Source organism: Humulus lupulus, chromosome X, assembly GCF_963169125.1.
Source record: "Humulus lupulus chromosome X, drHumLupu1.1, whole genome shotgun sequence".
NCBI lineage: Eukaryota > Viridiplantae > Streptophyta > Magnoliopsida > Rosales > Cannabaceae > Humulus > Humulus lupulus.
This window is the reverse complement of record NC_084802.1, coordinates 191,900,233-191,916,240: the sequence shown is the minus strand read 5'-3', so window position 1 is coordinate 191,916,240 and position 16,008 is coordinate 191,900,233. Positions and strand designations below refer to the sequence as shown.

Below are 16,008 nucleotides of genomic sequence, written 5' to 3'. Positions count from 1 at the left end.
AATCTTAAAAAAAACATGTTTATAATAAAAAATAATAATTTTAAAAACAATTCATATTACAAAAAAAAAAATTGCAAAACAACCAAAGAAAAATTTAATATAAAATTAGTAATATAAAAACAATATAAAAAAAAATAACCTAAAAAAATAATAATCAAATTACAAATATAATCTTCCAAATTTGATTAAGAGTAAAACTATGGCATAAACCAATTTTGATACAAAAATATGGGAAAATAAACCCATAAAAGTGAAAATTATTAAAAAAAGCTATAGATTAACTTTTTTTTTTGAAAAAAAGCCATAATTTTGCACAGTCTATTACAAATCTCGTATAGAATGTTATTTCCTCCGAATACAATGGTCAAAGATCCACTTCGTCAACTACCTACATTAAAGTTTGTCTAATCTATGATTCTGGCCTTAATCCACTTTGAAGCCCATGAAAGCTAAAGATTGAAAAGTAGGCCCAGCCCAGTCATGAAAGAAAGAAGACCCAGCCCATGGTCGTAGTAAGAGAAGAAGCTTCGAGAAATAGAAAGAGAAGAGGTAGCCGTTAGTGAGTGAGTGTTATGGTGGGTGGTGAGATAGGATAAGGCATTAGATTAGAAGTTGGGAGTTGGGATGGGATTCTTTAACTCAACGGTAAAGGAACTACCCCACCATCCAATCCAATCCATGACCCATTTTACACTACCAACTGAATGAGACCCTTTGCCTAAGCTTCGTTTTTGGCTCGTTTTTGCCTAACTCTCCCAACTGCTGCTGCGGCTGTTGCTAGTATGGTTGCTCCTTCTTATTCTTTTCGTTCCCTTTGAACACCCGAAACCCCCCCTGCCCGCCCATCCCATCCCATCCCATCTTTTGACATTTCACTATCAATTCCACTGTTTACGACAAAGTCATGAAATAGAAAAATTTATAACTTAACTCATTTCTTACTAAAATTTATTGTCTATTGCTATAGAGCACCATTCCGTGTTCTTCAAGGAAACATTCCATTTGTCACTCACTCGTACTTCTCCTTTCTACCTATGGACTTAATTACCCTTTAAGTTTTCTTTCTGTTGTACAAGATTTTAGTATTTTATATTCCCTGTGAGGCTTTGACAACTAAACTTTGACATGTTACCTAATTGCTTTGTAAGGAAATCAAATTTATTGGGTTGAGACTTGAGATAGAGTGCCAAAGGGATTTTCCTTTTTTGTACATATACTGTTCTTAAAACCCAATTATAATTTTTGTGATAAATTTAGTACAAAAAAAATAAATTAATAATATATTTGATTTAATATTTATAATTGTGTTACCAATTAACTCAAAAACTTCATAATAATTATTATAATTATTTAATATTTATTGAAAATACAAACCAACAAAAATTCATTTTTTAGTGTCCAAAACTCCCAATTTGTCTTCTATGATTGCACAAGTAAAAGAATAAGTTAAAAAATTAGTCATTAATTGTTAATTAATAAATTATAATAATTAATGATAATATGATAAATAAAAAATGTAAAATTTATTGTTATATTAAATCAGAGTTGTACACCACCTCTTTTGAATGGAGATATTCTTACTTATAATTTTCATGCTGTTATTTTTGTTTTTTATTTTTAAAAAAAAAGTGCCAAACTAATTATGAATAATTACCCTTTTTAAAATTATTTTTAGTCATGCCCCCACTAAAACAAGGTTATGGATGAGATGTGACATCTCTTTTAACAATCCATAATTATTGTGGTTTTATTAAAAAAAACATGTTAAGAAAATACTAATCGTAAGTAGAATTAGATATAGTTTTGCATGTCCCAGTATTATTATTTATTAAGATTGATTAAGTGTTTACTGAGTTTTTCAGAAACTGGAAATATATTAAGAAGTAAGAACTGAAAAAAAAATTAGAGATGAACAGTCATAGTTTTTACGTGGTTGGGGCGTTAATGAGTCTTGGTCCACGAGTCAATAGTATTAGGCTTTAGAGAGTTTTTAACAATAGAGTTTTCTACAAGTTTTAGTAGAGTATTTGCTTACAAGAGGAAATCTGGGATCCCCGTTACAGTGCACAACTGACCTTATTTATAGGTAGTCAAGCACATTGGGTCAAATTAATTCGGGCTTAATAACGGTGTAATTATAGTTTGCTCGCTATTGGAGCCATAATACAAAGAATGTAACATAATAAGATGTAGTTAATTTGGACCCATTGGGTCGGCTTAGGCGTGGCCAAGGCTTACAGATGCCCATTGTACGTTAGCACGGACTGGTCCGCGTGGGCTTCTAAGGGGATCCTGGGGACAAGATCTGTCAGAGTAGTGGCAGTACTGTTTCCTAGGAACAGTGTACGTTCCGTGCATAATCTCTTCTAGAGGTTAGTTGAGGAGACCAACTGCCAGATTTCATGGGGACAGGTCAACATCAGGGAAAGCTAGGCTTGCCCTATCCGAAAGTCTGATCCGGGTTCGTTTACTAATGTCCCGGTTTGCTTGTCGAAATCCTAGTTCGTTCACCAGGACTTGGGTTCATTTGCCAAGATGGACGTCGTGACACTGAGTATCTCTCTTGGATCTTTGATAAGGTTCGTCTCCATCGACCAGTTAGTCTGCTACCTCGATTGGCATCCCAGAAGATGTAGGTTGGTCGGGGCCAGGAAGATGAGTCGGGCCTGCATCTTAGTCTGGTTCCTTCGTTATGCTCGCACCCATTGAATGTTGTTGGGCTCGATGATGCTTGAGCTATCTGGGGTTTCCTCCTTCCCCGTTCATCAGGTTCAAGATAGGCTTGTACCTCTTAAGAGGGTCCACGGACCCACTGGGTCATGCCACGTATCACGAATGGAAAACAGAGATAACACTAAGATTTACAAAAAAATTCGCTAGAGTATGAAATAAATGAACTTTACTGAAATATTTAATTTGTATACCACTTTCAAATAAACACGTGGTTATAAATAATAAATTTGTAAATTTTCTTTTTTTTTTTTAAATAAATAAATTTGTGAATTTTCCAATCAATCTGTTTTATCAAAAAAAATTATGTGAACTTTTAAGTCGATTTTATTTCTGCAGGAGTATGTCATGTTTATTAACATGCTAATAATTTTAAAAAAAATAATTAAACATCTCTAAAAAAAATATATATGAATTGTTATCTACAGTAGTATAAGCCATACAATCCCGCAACATGTTATCATTAAGTTTTATTTCCTTCTATTTATTGCCAAAAATAAATTTGTTCGTGTAGTCAAATATACTTGAGTGACTTCATTAACCACAAGATTAGTAATATGATTAAACACTAATGCAAGTAGCGATTGTGTACAAGCAAATGCAAACCGAAGAAGTGTTCTCCATTCCATTCACAAAATAATCCACCAAAATGATCCCGAGTACCAAAGATGAACACATGGAAAGGAAGGAATTTGAATTAGTAATGGTTGGGCTTGGGGGGCAAACTCGGTATTTGGGATAAAATACTAACGTTTACTTTGAAAACCCAAAACTGTAAAAATCGACCTACACGCAAGCAGTGTCACCGGCTGTGACCGGTTACCTTACCCCATTGGCCCATTCTAGCTTTTCTTGTTTTAAATCTTCATAAACCCGTTAGTTCTTTCGTCGTTTTGTGTCCCCTGTTTTTTTTTTTCTCTATAAACTCCACACTCCTACTCTCCTCTGTTCTCTGCTTCAAAACCCCAACTGCCTTCCCGTTCTCATCACCCTTTTGCCCTTTGCTGTATCCCTAGTTTTCTCCTGCACCATTGGAGCTCAAAAGGGTTTTTAGGAAATCCCAGGACTAAGTTCAAGAACCAGAGGAGTTTTGTCTATTGAGAGCTTCCGTTTCGAGAAATTTAGAGATTTTATGGCAATGTCTGTGGCCACTAAGATTCAGTCGCCCATTTGTGAGCCTCGAGCGATTTTGGGTCCCGGCGGTAACAGAGTTAGGGTTTCGGAGGACCCGAAACGCAAAGGAGAGGCCTTGAGGAAACCACAGAGAACGACGACGACAACGACAGTGATCAGAAAGCCGGCCACTGAAGTGCCGCAATCGGTTGTACTGAACAATGGTTCGGTGGACAGTTCGTGCTCTTCGGATTCTTCATCTAGTGGCTCTTTGGTCAAAACGGTGAGTTCCAAGAAGACCCTTAGGCCTAAAGGGTTGAGGCCGGCGAAGATTGTGCCGGACGGCGTTGAGGCCGCGACTACTTCGCCGAAGATTGTTGGTCCGCCTAAACGGTGTGATTGGATCACACCTAACTCTGGTAAGTCAGTTGTTGCTTTCTTAATTGTTTAGTTATGTTTGGTTGCTGGGAAAAATCGTATGCATGACAGGAAAGAATTTTTTTCTAAATCTTTTTTTTTTTTTTTCAAATTATTCTATGCTGTTACTCTGAAAAAAAAAAACTTAACTATAAGCTAATAATAAAATTTGGTGGGAAATGATGTTAGTTGATTATTCCAGTTAATGGAGTACAATTAAAAGTAGTAAAACTTTGAACTGTCCCATTAATGTGGATATACAGGGATTTCCATAGTCGGTGAGCTAAATTCCTACTACAGCAGAACTGTTTGATGTCTTTTATTAGAAAAGCTAAGCATTTGTCAGTCGGAATATTTTATTAAATATACACAATAAACTCTCCTAACTTCATCAAAATTTGGGTTCAATATTTTATTAATGGCTTTCTCTTTGAAGTATAGAAGAAGAAAATTTCAACAATATGCCTAGATGTCAGTCTGTTCTACCCCTCAAAGTTGAGCTTTGAAATTTAGATACCTTGCTTCCCACTTTTTATCTTTGATAAGATTCAATTTTACAAGTTTTTTAAGTTTAAAAAACATAACTTGTTGAATAGAAAATTGAAATGAGATCATGTGTGTCCAAAAATGACACATTTGACTTTGTCAGGTTGGTTCAATTATATTACTTACACGATGGTACACGTTTTTTTTCTTTTGGGTGATAAATCACAGACCCAATTTATACTTTATTCCACGATGAAGAATGGGGGGTTCCAGTCCACGAGGATAACAAGTTGTTTGAATTGCTTGTCTTTTCACAAGCTTTAGCAGAACTCACTTGGCCAGCAATTTTAAACAAGAGAGACTTATTCAGGTATCTATTTCCTCACTTCTTTTGCTATATAATTAAAGAATAAGGGTGTGATTGGTATAGAATTCCAATCTGATTTTATGTTTTTAAAATTTAAAAATTGTGGGACCTACACAAAATTCTTGTTTGGTTTATCATTTTTTAAAATTATTTTTAAAAACAAATTCTAATTTATAAAAGGATTTAGGAAATGATGTTTTCACGTTTTTGTTTTTGTTTTCTGTTTTTTTTTTTTTTTTCCTGACCACTTGTTTCAAGGACTCATAATGTTTCTCTCTCTCTCATAACATCTCATCTAAGGCTCATCTCATGAATCTTGCTTCTCTATCTCTCTCTTTATATTATTTTCTAATAAATAATATTAATTTATATATTAATAGACTTTTTACATTTTTTTTAAGGTGCTATGTTGTACAATAATTTTTCTTTACTGACAATTTTTTTTCTTCTTTCTACAATTCTAGTGTAAAAATATTTACTCTATTTTTTTTAATAAAAAGGGTATTTTCTTCAATTTAAAATTATTATTCACCTCCATAACTATATATATTTGTTAAAATATTTCATTGTAAAATTATACAAAGGGATGCAATTGATTCTAATTTATAATATATTTTTTAAAATAAAATTCAGCTAATGATAAAATATTTTATAAAATATAGATTACAAAAAAAAATTACTATTAATAAATAAATATAAATTTATCATTTCAATTCTATACTAAAAGTTAAATATTATAAAATAAAAATAGCTAACAAAGTAAAATATTTTTCTAAGTCCACAAATTGTAAATTGAGTTTAAAAAAAAAAAAATTCTTGCTAATTTTCTTTTATTTTTCTTACAGTCTTGATTTTTTTTTCTTTTGTCAATTTTACAAGTCAATCTACTTTTTAAAATTTTTATCCATATAAATTTAGTAAAATAATTAATTATAAAATCATATAACAGAATATAATTTAATTCTAATTTACAATATATTTTCTAAAAAAATTCATTGATCAAATAAAAATTACAACAAATAAATAAATAAAATATTTTCACTTCAATTATTATTATACAAAAAATAAAAAATATATATTACATATTCAATTTTTAGATTTTCTACCAAAAAATTATTCAATTTTATAAAACTAAAAAATAGTTAACGGACAATACATTCAATCACATTTTCATAAACATATTTTCAAACACTAAATCTAGATTCTTTTTTCAGAATCATACTTTTTCAAAATACAATTTTTAAATCACTAATCAATCATGCCATAAAAAAATATAACTTTAATTTATAAAAAAAATCAAAGTTAATTACAATGCAATATTGTTATGAATTTAATTAATGCACTATTATTAAATTTTAATTTATCAATATAATTAAATTTTACTTTCAGCTAATCCAATCACGTATTCAGTATCTGTTATATTTTCAAATTTAATCCCAATCACAGATTCAGTTTTTTAAAACTCAAAAACAGTTTACTGACATTGAACCAATCGCATTTTCAGAAACATGTTTTCAGTCACTAAATTCAGATTTTTATTTCAGAATCCCACTTTTCAAAAATACAGTTTTCTAATCGCGAACCAATCAGACCCTAAGGTATTTTCGATTGTCAAACATAGTTTTTCTTTTTTAAAACGCTTGTTCATTTATGGCAGGAAACTGTTTGAAGATTTTGATCTATCATCAGTAGCACAGTTTAGTGAGAAGAAGTTGTTGTCTCTAAAAGTAAACGGCAACTTAGTCTTATCTGAACCAAAGCTTCGCGCAGTCGTGGAAAATGCTAAGCAAGTGCTCAAGGTAAAAGCCGTAAAGACACCTTCTAATGACACTCGAACAAAGGCCATTCATTAGAATTTACCATATCCTTATAATATGTACATGACAATTATTTTATGGGCGCTTCACTTTAAGTCTATCGATGGGACTCTCAGTGTTTCTCGATCCGTGAACAGTTTTCGACGTGATTTTTTTTTTATGATCGTGTATATTATAGCTATTTAGAGTATCCTATCAATTTTGAGAAAATTCCGAATAGTTTAGATTACCGAAAACTAGGTTCAAACATGTTTTTCACGCGCATAAAAAAATTAGTCACGCATGCAACATGTTTGAATTTAGTTCTAGGTACTGTAAACTATTCAGAATTTTCTGAAAATTTACGGGATGCTCTAAATAGCTACAATATACACGGTCATAAAAAATTCGCGCCAAAAACTGTTCATGAGTCGAAAACACTGAGAGTCCCACTAGTAGTAGAATTTAAAGTGAAACCCAAATAAGAAAATTCTCCAATTTATTATATTATTTTTTTATATGGACAAACATACATGAAACTTAGATTTTCTTTTCCGAATTCAACGACACATTAAATTATCCCATAACTTTCAAGATTGCACCACAAAAGAAAGTTGTTGAAAACGATGAGCTTAACTGCTTTTTTGGGGGGGAATCTAGAGTTGTCATGTCAATGGTTTAACACAAGTAGCGGTGATGATTCAAGATGCATGTGATTGCTTATAGCATGTCAATTAGTGATTGATGCACATAATTCCGAATCTATGTTATGAGTTTCGTAATGGAAGATGAAAAAGGAAAGTTTCCTCCCTTCGAGGACATTTGACTTTGTTCCGAAGTAAATGTTCACATGTGATTCATTCTGGTATGCAGGTTCAGAAGGAGTTGGGTTCATTCAGCAGTTATTGCTGGGGCTTCGTGAACCACAAGCCAATAAGGAACGGATTTCGCTATGCACGTCAAGTACCAGTCAAGTCGCCTAAAGCAGAGATCATAAGCAAGGACATGATGCAGAGAGGCTTTCGTTGTGTGGGGCCAACTGTGATTTACTCATTCATGCAAGTAGCTGGGATCGTTAACGATCACCTCTTGAACTGTTTCAGATACGAGGAGTGCAACTTAAACGTGAAAAAGGATTTGAAACCTAAAACTGAGGAGCCAGAGAGACCCAGTGAAGCTCTGGAGAAGAAGACAAGTTTATCTAATGACTGAATCGACCGAGCATTACTTTAGTTTCTTACTACTAATCACACAATTCCACACGACTAGGAAATGAAGAAAGAGGCGTTAGGTTTGTGCAGCTGTAACTTTAGTGTGTATTACTTTTCCATATTATTAATCTGAAAACAAAAATCATAATTGTGTTGAATACAGCTTGTAGTGGTTTGTTTAAGCAGTGTCACACTTTGCTAATTGTTATGTTTGTTCCTCATTTGGTGTTGCCTAATAAAAGTTTAATGTCATGAAAAATTCGATGTGATATGGGAGTTATTAGTTGCAAGGATTACCGGCCCGCATGATGGTCTCGAGTGTTTTTAGATGATGGGTTATATGCGAGAATGTTTGTGTTTTTGCTATATATAAAAACGTATAAGCACTACTGTCGAACCAACAGTTCTACCTGACCCCATATGACAACAAAGTTGGCTAGGTCGGGCGGCTCTGCCCATAATAAGCTCTCGTGTAATTTAAAACTATTAATTTTTTTTCTTCACCTCTTAATTAAGTATCAAAACGCGTAAATGCACGAACAAGAACATGGGGTATGTCGGGCCTTGTCATTATAATGATAGCCACCGTTTATGGGTTTGGGGGCAAAAATCACAATCCAACCAGACAACAACGAAGAGAGGGAATTGGCAAGATAAGCCAAAGAATGTGAATTTTTTAAATATTTGATACTGTGAAGTGTTCTGAGTCTACTGATTTTAATTATTTAAATAAAACTGGGGAATGGCGACAAGAAAAGGTACACAATATCTACAATGTAATGTAGTGCTTTGCAAAACAATTCAAACTGAGTTTAAGAGGTGAACCAACTTAAAAGAAAGAAAAATAAATAAATGATCAAGAATTCTCCATGGAATTCAATTACTAGAAGGAACCCAATAAGGTTCAAGATTTGTAGATTTCTGCTGAATGGGATTGATTGAAACAGAGAACTAGAAATGCACTTAAGTCTTCAACAATAAGCTGAAACTAGAGTGAAACCAGCAAAACCAGTCCTTTTCTCTATATTCTTGTATGACGCATACACTTCGCAACCAGGCTAGACTTTAACTTCGAGCTTTCCCGCTACCCAGTGTGAGTTCCAAATCATCCATTTCCATTCCAACTTCATGAATCTTCTCTCCAACCCAAGGCATTACCTGTCCACCTCCGAAGTCGAATTCAGCTCCTCTCACAGTGTCCGGACCAATGTTGATAGGAGAAATTGGCTGAGCAGCAGGTTTCACAAGATTAAAGGTTGGAGAGGTTGGCATCGTAGAAGCAGAAGGAGCAAACTTTTGGAAGCTCACCCATTGGCCAGAATCAACAGTAGAAGTATCAGACTCATCGCATTCAGGTATTGTAGCCGCTGGGATGTGAATCTGGTGGCGTGTTGGGCTAGCTGGGGCTGAAACAGCATAAAAAGGGTAATTGAAAGAGGCCATGGATTGCTTGGCAATGGCTTCCCAATTGGGAATTGGCTTGGGATTTCTCGAGGTTGGAGAAGACAGAGGTGGGGTTACAGGGGCACTGTTTGAAATTCGAAGGGGAGGAAGAGATGAAGGAATGGCATTGCGTAGATAGGGAATCAGATTAGAGGGATTGTAGCCACCAGCATCCAGACGAGAGGGGCTCGGAAACGAAGAAGATGAAGGACTCACTTGATAAGAAGGGATTGGACTTGGAAATGAAGAAGACATTGGGCTCGGATTTTGGGAAGTATAAGGGGTGATTCTGGTAGAAGTGCCTGCCACATCCATTGGGACCGGCTTGCATCCCTGTACAATGGACTATACATCATTACCCAAATGCACTCAAATTAGACAAAAGTTCTAAGCTCAATTTTCAGAAAAGTAAAAGCTAAAAGAATAGAAAAATAGTACTTTGACCATTTCATGCTTTTTTTTTTTTTTTTGGCCTTTGGACATGTTAAGTAGTCTACCCAGAAACCAAGAACAGATCTTAACACACTAACTTCACATATTCTTACTATGTTTCTTAGATTCAACGGTTGAGGTTAGACCAAACAGTGAATTTTCACTTTCACCAAAGTAAAATCCCATTATAAGTAGTCAACCTTAAAACAGTGACAAACAGGATCCAAACTGTACCATACCCAACCATTTCCTAAGATAAATCAAGAACTAAATGGAACTAAAATCAAAACAAATGTATAACAGATCTACCCTAACTAAAGAAAACCCAATAAAACTCACAGATTAAGCTACGAAAAAACAAAATTACCTTTCGATAAGTAGTACCGTCTTCTTCGACGGTCCAACCGGCTTCGATACACAGAGCTTTAAGGACCTCGTTGTTATCACAGTGCTTAGGTAGATTATAGTTGCCCTGAGCTCTGAGACCAGAGTATATCTTCGCAGCTATGGCTCTTCGCCTCCTCTCTCTCCTGCGGTTGTTTTCTCTCTCCCTCCACGACGGCTTCCTGCGCGCCGCCGTAGACGCTGACGTGGCACCATCCGACGTCATTTCGGCTCCGGTTAACTCCTCCACGGTCTTACCCTCTATGCAAACCGGTGATTTAAGAACCCAAATAGGAGAGAGAGAGAGAAGAGAAAGAATAGACGGAAAGGAGTTTTGGGCTCTCACGAGGTATGCGTTTGCTTCTTCGCTGTATCTGTAGAAGAAGAAGAATCTCTCTCTCTCTCTCTCTCTGAGGGTGTGTGTGAGAGAGAGAGAAAAGATAAAGCTAAATTTAAGAAGCAATACAATACGGGCGGGCGCACGAAAACAGTAGTACTAGTCGATGATTTAGGACCGTAGATTACAATCACGTGAGGAAGTTGATTTGTTTGATTGGGCAAAGAATGTTGAGGGTACACGACGATAGTAACAAGGTAACGTAGAATAGAAGAGGAGGCTTTGGCTTGGTTTCGCTTTTCTTGTGTTTATAAAATGAAAACCGTTTTTATTATTATTTTTTTAAAAAAAAAATTTCTGATGACCTAATAATTGTGGAGAAGGTGGGACCCACACCAGTCAGCTTTTCTTTTTATATAGTATGCTCAGAAGCCCACAGTGGTTGGAGTATATAGGCCCTCCCCCAACCCAAAATGCTTCTTTCTTCTTCTATCCAGTTCATGTCGTCCTCAAAATCAACAACTGTTAATGTCTTCGTACAATGTATGCTCTCAACTCCTTACTATTTATTTAGTCGAGTACCCTCAAAAAGAAAGAAAATTATATGATTTTTTTTCTTTCACATTTTATATATAGTCCACTCCTGTATCAACTCAAAATGTACATATTTACTTTCCTTAAAAAAAAAGCAAAAGATGTACGTACCCCCACAAAGTCATTAGTCATACATATATAGCTGGACGTGTAAATTTTATAGCTTTAAATTGGTTTTCCTTTTTCAAATTAAAGAATATTATTATTATGTGGATATATAGGAGGATTATAAGAGGTAAATATTTATGCTCCCAAAGAGATGTAGACTAATTTGAGGACCCCACCACTCTGACTCTAACCATTGAGATAACACCCCAATCTTTGACTCTAACCATACTTAACCCTTTTTTCAGCCAAAAAAAAAATGCAAGATTTTACCCATTGAAATCCAACATTATGTTAAAAATACCTTTGAAATGATTCTAAACTCTTTTCTCATTTCCTTCCATTTGGAACCTAAATTTTATGTGGGAATAAGAATTTCATTTTTTTTATTATTCAGAATTTAGCTTGATATCAGTTTTGGATACTTACCATAAAAAGGTAAAAAAATGAATTTTTTTTAAGAGAATTTATGTAAAATTGGAAAAATATTCTCCTTTTTCCGTGCAATATTTTTCCACTACCCAATTAAGACCTTACACTACTACATGAATTGCGATGGTTGATAATAAGGCATGGATTATAATAAATTCACCCAGAGAACATAATTTAGAGACTACATAGAAGTCTGATTTAGCCGTTTCTAGTCAGGTGCACTCATTGCGTAGCCGTTTCATTTTGAGAAACAATACAATGGTGTTCCGAAACTCCCATGACAGGTGCACTCATTAGAGGAACGCCATAATGTAAGAGAAACCAAAAGAAAGTGCCTTTCGTCTGGATGCACTACCCTTCTTTTTTCCTATGGAAGTATCCTGATTCTTGGAAATGAAGGGGTTCATTTCCCCAAGAAACCCATCCAGATACCATTTCTCTGGCAAATAGTTCCAGACAGCGAGCCGGGCTATCCCCAGCAACATACTCCTGTAGCAGACCTAAAAATTTAAGATGATGAATCAACAAGTATAAAGGGAAAGGAAAAATAAATAAATAAATCAAATAGACAGGGTGAACAAATGTTAACATGTTTGTTTCAAGCAACAACAATGTAGTTATTCACAAGTTAGGACTACATAACCATTCCTTAAAAGGCTAAAGCCATATATACATTTAGTGAAGGATAGACTTTAATCTTAAATATTACGTATCAACAAAAACAACAGGGAATGGAAATGAATAAAAACCCAAGATTATGTACCAACAGTAATACCTCCAACTGGGGGCTTCCTTGAGTAATCACCCGGGATGCTAATGATAATTTGATTATCTTGTATGGTTTCTATTTCCGTGGAACTGGAATCCAGGGGCTGCAAACGAGCATGTGCAAAAGTTAAGCAACTTGGGAATTTTATATCCCCCTCTAGATCATGCCAGCAACAATGTTAAAATTACAAGCTCACCTCCCCATGGCATCGTCCCAGAAGAATACACTCATATGGCCTATGATGAAAAAGGTCTAAATCACTTATCAATGAACCATCTGCTTTAACCTGCAATATTCAAGTAGAAAGTGGTACAGGACCTAAGCACTACATACCAGAAAAAAGTCAACCATATAAATTTTTAAGAAAAAGAGATTACTTTCAACCAGTAAAAGGTAGATATATATTTGACCCCCCACGCTGGAAACAATTCTTTCTCAACAAAGCAACGTAGTTTCTCCCTATTGGTCACCCATAACGCTACAAGAGCTCCTTTGGTGTGACTGAGTTGCTTGATAGGAAGGGAAAGAAAATACTTGTTCGGCAAAGTTGGGTACCTATAATGATAAATGACAACAAATCTTAGATGTTATGCTAAATCAGGCTTTAGAAACATAAATTCGAAATAGATTTTGGAAAAATGGAGGTGCAGAGATCGAGACCACTCACATGATATAAACAATTATGTATGTCTATTATATTTCACAAATGTATGAAAATTGATGGGGAATACCTCGATTTCTGATAAGCACTTCCATTTTCCCATGGTGGATCAATCACAATAAGATTGAAGCCACAGTCCTTCTCAGCTGCATCAAAAAGGTGAAGGAAAAGTTAATAGTAATATTTAGTACAATTCTATGAGTAGAGGTAGAACTTAAAAGAGATTTTCACATTAAGCAATAGCTTAGAACAAGAAAAATTCTGAATGAACTGCTTAAAAAATTAGCATTTTAATGAACTGGTAATGCAAAGGTACAAAAGACAAACTTAACCGCACAATTAGACTCCAAGAACATATATAATTTCCATTTGCAAGAATTACCAGGAATAAGGTTGTGAATCTGCCTCAGATCAGACTTCCACACGATAGAATGCAAAAATTTAAACGAGAAAAGGTAAGACAATTTGGAAATGTATTTAAGCATTTAAACCTACAAAAGTGGGTTTCAGTTAACACATATAAGTTATAACTTCACTGAAGACTGAGAACTAAATTTCATAACATGTCTGATAATAATAATAGTCACCTTAATAATTTTTGGGGAATTTAAAACATAACAAGTAAGAAACGTTGCTCAAATTATCAAGAATCAAAAGCCTTCTTCATTACATTTAAAATGGAAAACTAACATACCATGTAGAAACAACCGTCTGGAGGTAAAATATATTGAGTATCCATAAACTCAGCTTCCACATCATCACTGGTCTCATTGGAAATTAAGTTATTAAATACAGGGATAACTCGTTCACAGAATTGAGGGGTAGAGTAACCTGAAGCAATAAACAAGTTATTAGGATTAAGGGAAACGATCAAACACTTTGCAATCCCAAAAGAGGCATAAAATTATCCACATTGGATAAAAACCCAGAATTTTAATGCAAAAATTGATTCAAATAACAGACTCAATTAAGATTAAATCTCTACTTTTCCATAGGTGTTTTAAGCAAAAGCTCTGAACAACGAAAAGCTTCTGGAATAATATAAGTAAAAACCGACCCCTAGTTTCATTAGGATGAAGTTTGAGAGTAATTTCATATAGAGGAGCTTGCCAGACCCGTCCGAGTTCAATGAATGACTCTCGAGCTGAAGTTGATGATGATGATAAGCCTCTGTTTTTCAAATATGAAGAACCTGAACCATCTCTCAAATTGTTCATGACCTCCAAAAGATCAGTTGCTCTCAGCAAAGACTCACTTGCCTTTAATAACAGAGGTTTTGCTTCCTTCAAATACACATGGAACAAAAATCAAAATAATCAAGCTAAACTCAGAGTCTCCCTTAACCAAACAGTGGAAAATAAAGTACGTGTTACCTGGTGACGCTGATCAGCGACTCGTTCTCTTTCGTTGAGAGTGTGAGGTTTCGTCTTCTTCTTCCGCTTTCTCTTTCTTGAACTCGAAGCATCTTGCGTCACATCGTTGGATTCGAAGAAGCGTGAGTAATACTCGGAAGGGGAAACCCTAAATCGGGAGTAGGAGCGGTTGAGAACATGAACCGAGTCGATGAATACGGCATTACAGTCTTCAAATCGGTAAACGCCCGACTCCAAAAACGTAGATAGTTTCTTGTTCATTTCCAAAACCGCCATTGTCGAAAGGCTCAAGGCCTGCAAGTGTTGCTAGTGTTTAAAGTTTACTAGGGGTTAGAATTTTATATAATTACAACATAATCCTATTTTCACAATCTAGAGTGCATGAAGTGGCTAAGAATAGTTAAAGATTATAATGGGATAATTAATATAAATTTAATTACAATTGAGTTACATGTTAGCACCCTAAAGACTATAGGTTGGGTCATTAAATCATAGTCCACCAAATCTAATAATATAAGCTCAATAGGCCCAATATATTCCTTAAGGTAAGAAGACATACGAGACATATATATAGAACATATATGTTGTTGGGTGAAGATATGCATGTGGTTTTGGTAAGGGTTGCTCTCCATAAGTTCTCTTTTGTATTGCTATTTTTCTAATCATCTTTGTGTAGATCGTGAGAGATTCAAAAATGAATATTGGAGACTCAATGTCATGTATGTTTTATCTCTATATATTCAATTCAATACCCTAAATAAAGTTTGATCTTGCGCATTACATGAGCATGGTTTATTGTTATTGATTTCAGAATTGATAATGTTATAATGCTCATATGTTAGAAATATTATCAATTGGCATCAGAGATAGGTTCACTTAATTTTAGGGTTTGAAATTTTGATATATACCCAATTTTTTCAAAATCGGATTTTTTCATAAGAAATTTCGAAATCATGCTATGTTAATGGGGAAATCGTGTTTGATAATGAGTATTGGGTTTTAGCTACTTTTTTTTTGGCAAAAAAAATTTCATGCATTGTTGTGAAAACCGAGCTTTTCATGGAGCTCAACAATGGTGGAAACTCATTTTGGTTTTCATGTTGATTTGACCTTTTTTGTTGGGGAATGAGGAGAATGAATATGCTAGGGTGGTCGACGACATTGAGAGAAAGAAAACCCAAGTCACGGTGGCCAAAACGGTGGCCGGAACCATTGATTTCAGTCGGGTCGGACCCACGGACTGAACCGGGTCGAGGCGACCCGCGAGCCTGAAAAATCAAGGTCAGGGACGACATAAAACGACATGTCGTTTTGTCTCTGTCAAACAAAAAACGACATGTCGTTTTGTCTCTGTCAAA

General features: G+C 34.8%; 3 protein-coding genes across 5 annotated transcripts; 1 reads left to right on the top strand and 2 right to left on the bottom strand.

Annotated features, from left to right (window-relative positions):
• Window positions 1-3,622: 3,622 nt before the first annotated feature.
• On the top strand, window positions 3,623-8,413 carry LOC133805406 (uncharacterized). Its single transcript, XM_062243578.1, has 4 exons — window positions 3,623-4,262; window positions 4,975-5,116; window positions 6,771-6,912; window positions 7,783-8,413. Exons 1-4 carry the CDS (start codon window positions 3,863-3,865, stop codon window positions 8,119-8,121), a joined length of 1,023 nt encoding a protein of 340 aa, XP_062099562.1. The 5' UTR covers window positions 3,623-3,862; the 3' UTR covers window positions 8,122-8,413.
• A 536-nt stretch (window positions 8,414-8,949) lies between these two features.
• On the bottom strand, window positions 8,950-10,798 carry LOC133805407 (protein BRASSINAZOLE-RESISTANT 1-like). 2 transcript variants are annotated; one of them, XM_062243579.1, is made up of 2 exons: window positions 10,363-10,798; window positions 8,950-9,908 (listed from the first exon to the last, which is right to left on the bottom strand). In XM_062243579.1, the coding sequence occupies exons 1-2, from the start codon at window positions 10,603-10,605 to the stop codon at window positions 9,186-9,188; spliced, it is 966 nt and encodes a 321-aa protein (XP_062099563.1). In that variant the 5' UTR covers window positions 10,606-10,798; the 3' UTR covers window positions 8,950-9,185. The 2 variants fall into 2 exon arrangements, with proteins under 2 accessions (XP_062099563.1, XP_062099564.1); XM_062243580.1 differs by having other exon boundaries at window positions 8,950-9,896; window positions 10,363-10,793.
• Window positions 10,799-11,850: 1,052 nt separating this feature from the next.
• On the bottom strand, window positions 11,851-14,972 carry LOC133804200 (methyltransferase-like protein 2). 2 transcript variants are annotated; one of them, XM_062242361.1, is made up of 9 exons: window positions 14,651-14,972; window positions 14,335-14,560; window positions 13,972-14,108; window positions 13,660-13,693; window positions 13,348-13,423; window positions 12,994-13,171; window positions 12,813-12,902; window positions 12,623-12,719; window positions 11,851-12,347 (listed from the first exon to the last, which is right to left on the bottom strand). In XM_062242361.1, the coding sequence occupies exons 1-9, from the start codon at window positions 14,924-14,926 to the stop codon at window positions 12,199-12,201; spliced, it is 1,263 nt and encodes a 420-aa protein (XP_062098345.1). In that variant the 5' UTR covers window positions 14,927-14,972; the 3' UTR covers window positions 11,851-12,198. The 2 variants fall into 2 exon arrangements, with proteins under 2 accessions (XP_062098345.1, XP_062098346.1); XM_062242362.1 differs by having other exon boundaries at window positions 11,851-12,336.
• Window positions 14,973-16,008: the final 1,036 nt, after the last annotated feature.

Excerpts from the sequence above, each read along its gene's own strand:
- LOC133805406 (XM_062243578.1), top strand. The coding sequence starts at position 3,863 with ATGGCAATGTCTGTGGCCACTAAGATTCAGTCGCCCATTTGTGAGCCT. Across the intron at positions 5,117-6,770 it reads AACAAGAGAGACTTATTCAG|GAAACTGTTTGAAGATTTTG; the intron begins GTATCTATTTCC and ends CATTTATGGCAG. Across the intron at positions 6,913-7,782 it reads ATGCTAAGCAAGTGCTCAAG|GTTCAGAAGGAGTTGGGTTC; the intron begins GTAAAAGCCGTA and ends TCTGGTATGCAG.
- LOC133805407 (XM_062243579.1), bottom strand. The coding sequence starts at position 10,605 with ATGACGTCGGATGGTGCCACGTCAGCGTCTACGGCGGCGCGCAGGAAG. Across the intron at positions 9,909-10,362 it reads ACGGTACTACTTATCGAAAG|TCCATTGTACAGGGATGCAA; the intron begins GTAATTTTGTTT and ends AATGATGTATAG.
- LOC133804200 (XM_062242361.1), bottom strand. The coding sequence starts at position 14,926 with ATGGCGGTTTTGGAAATGAACAAGAAACTATCTACGTTTTTGGAGTCG. Across the intron at positions 13,172-13,347 it reads AGTGCTTATCAGAAATCGAG|GTACCCAACTTTGCCGAACA; the intron begins GTATTCCCCATC and ends TTATCATTATAG. Across the intron at positions 12,348-12,622 it reads AAGGAAGCCCCCAGTTGGAG|GTCTGCTACAGGAGTATGTT; the intron begins GTATTACTGTTG and ends TTAAATTTTTAG.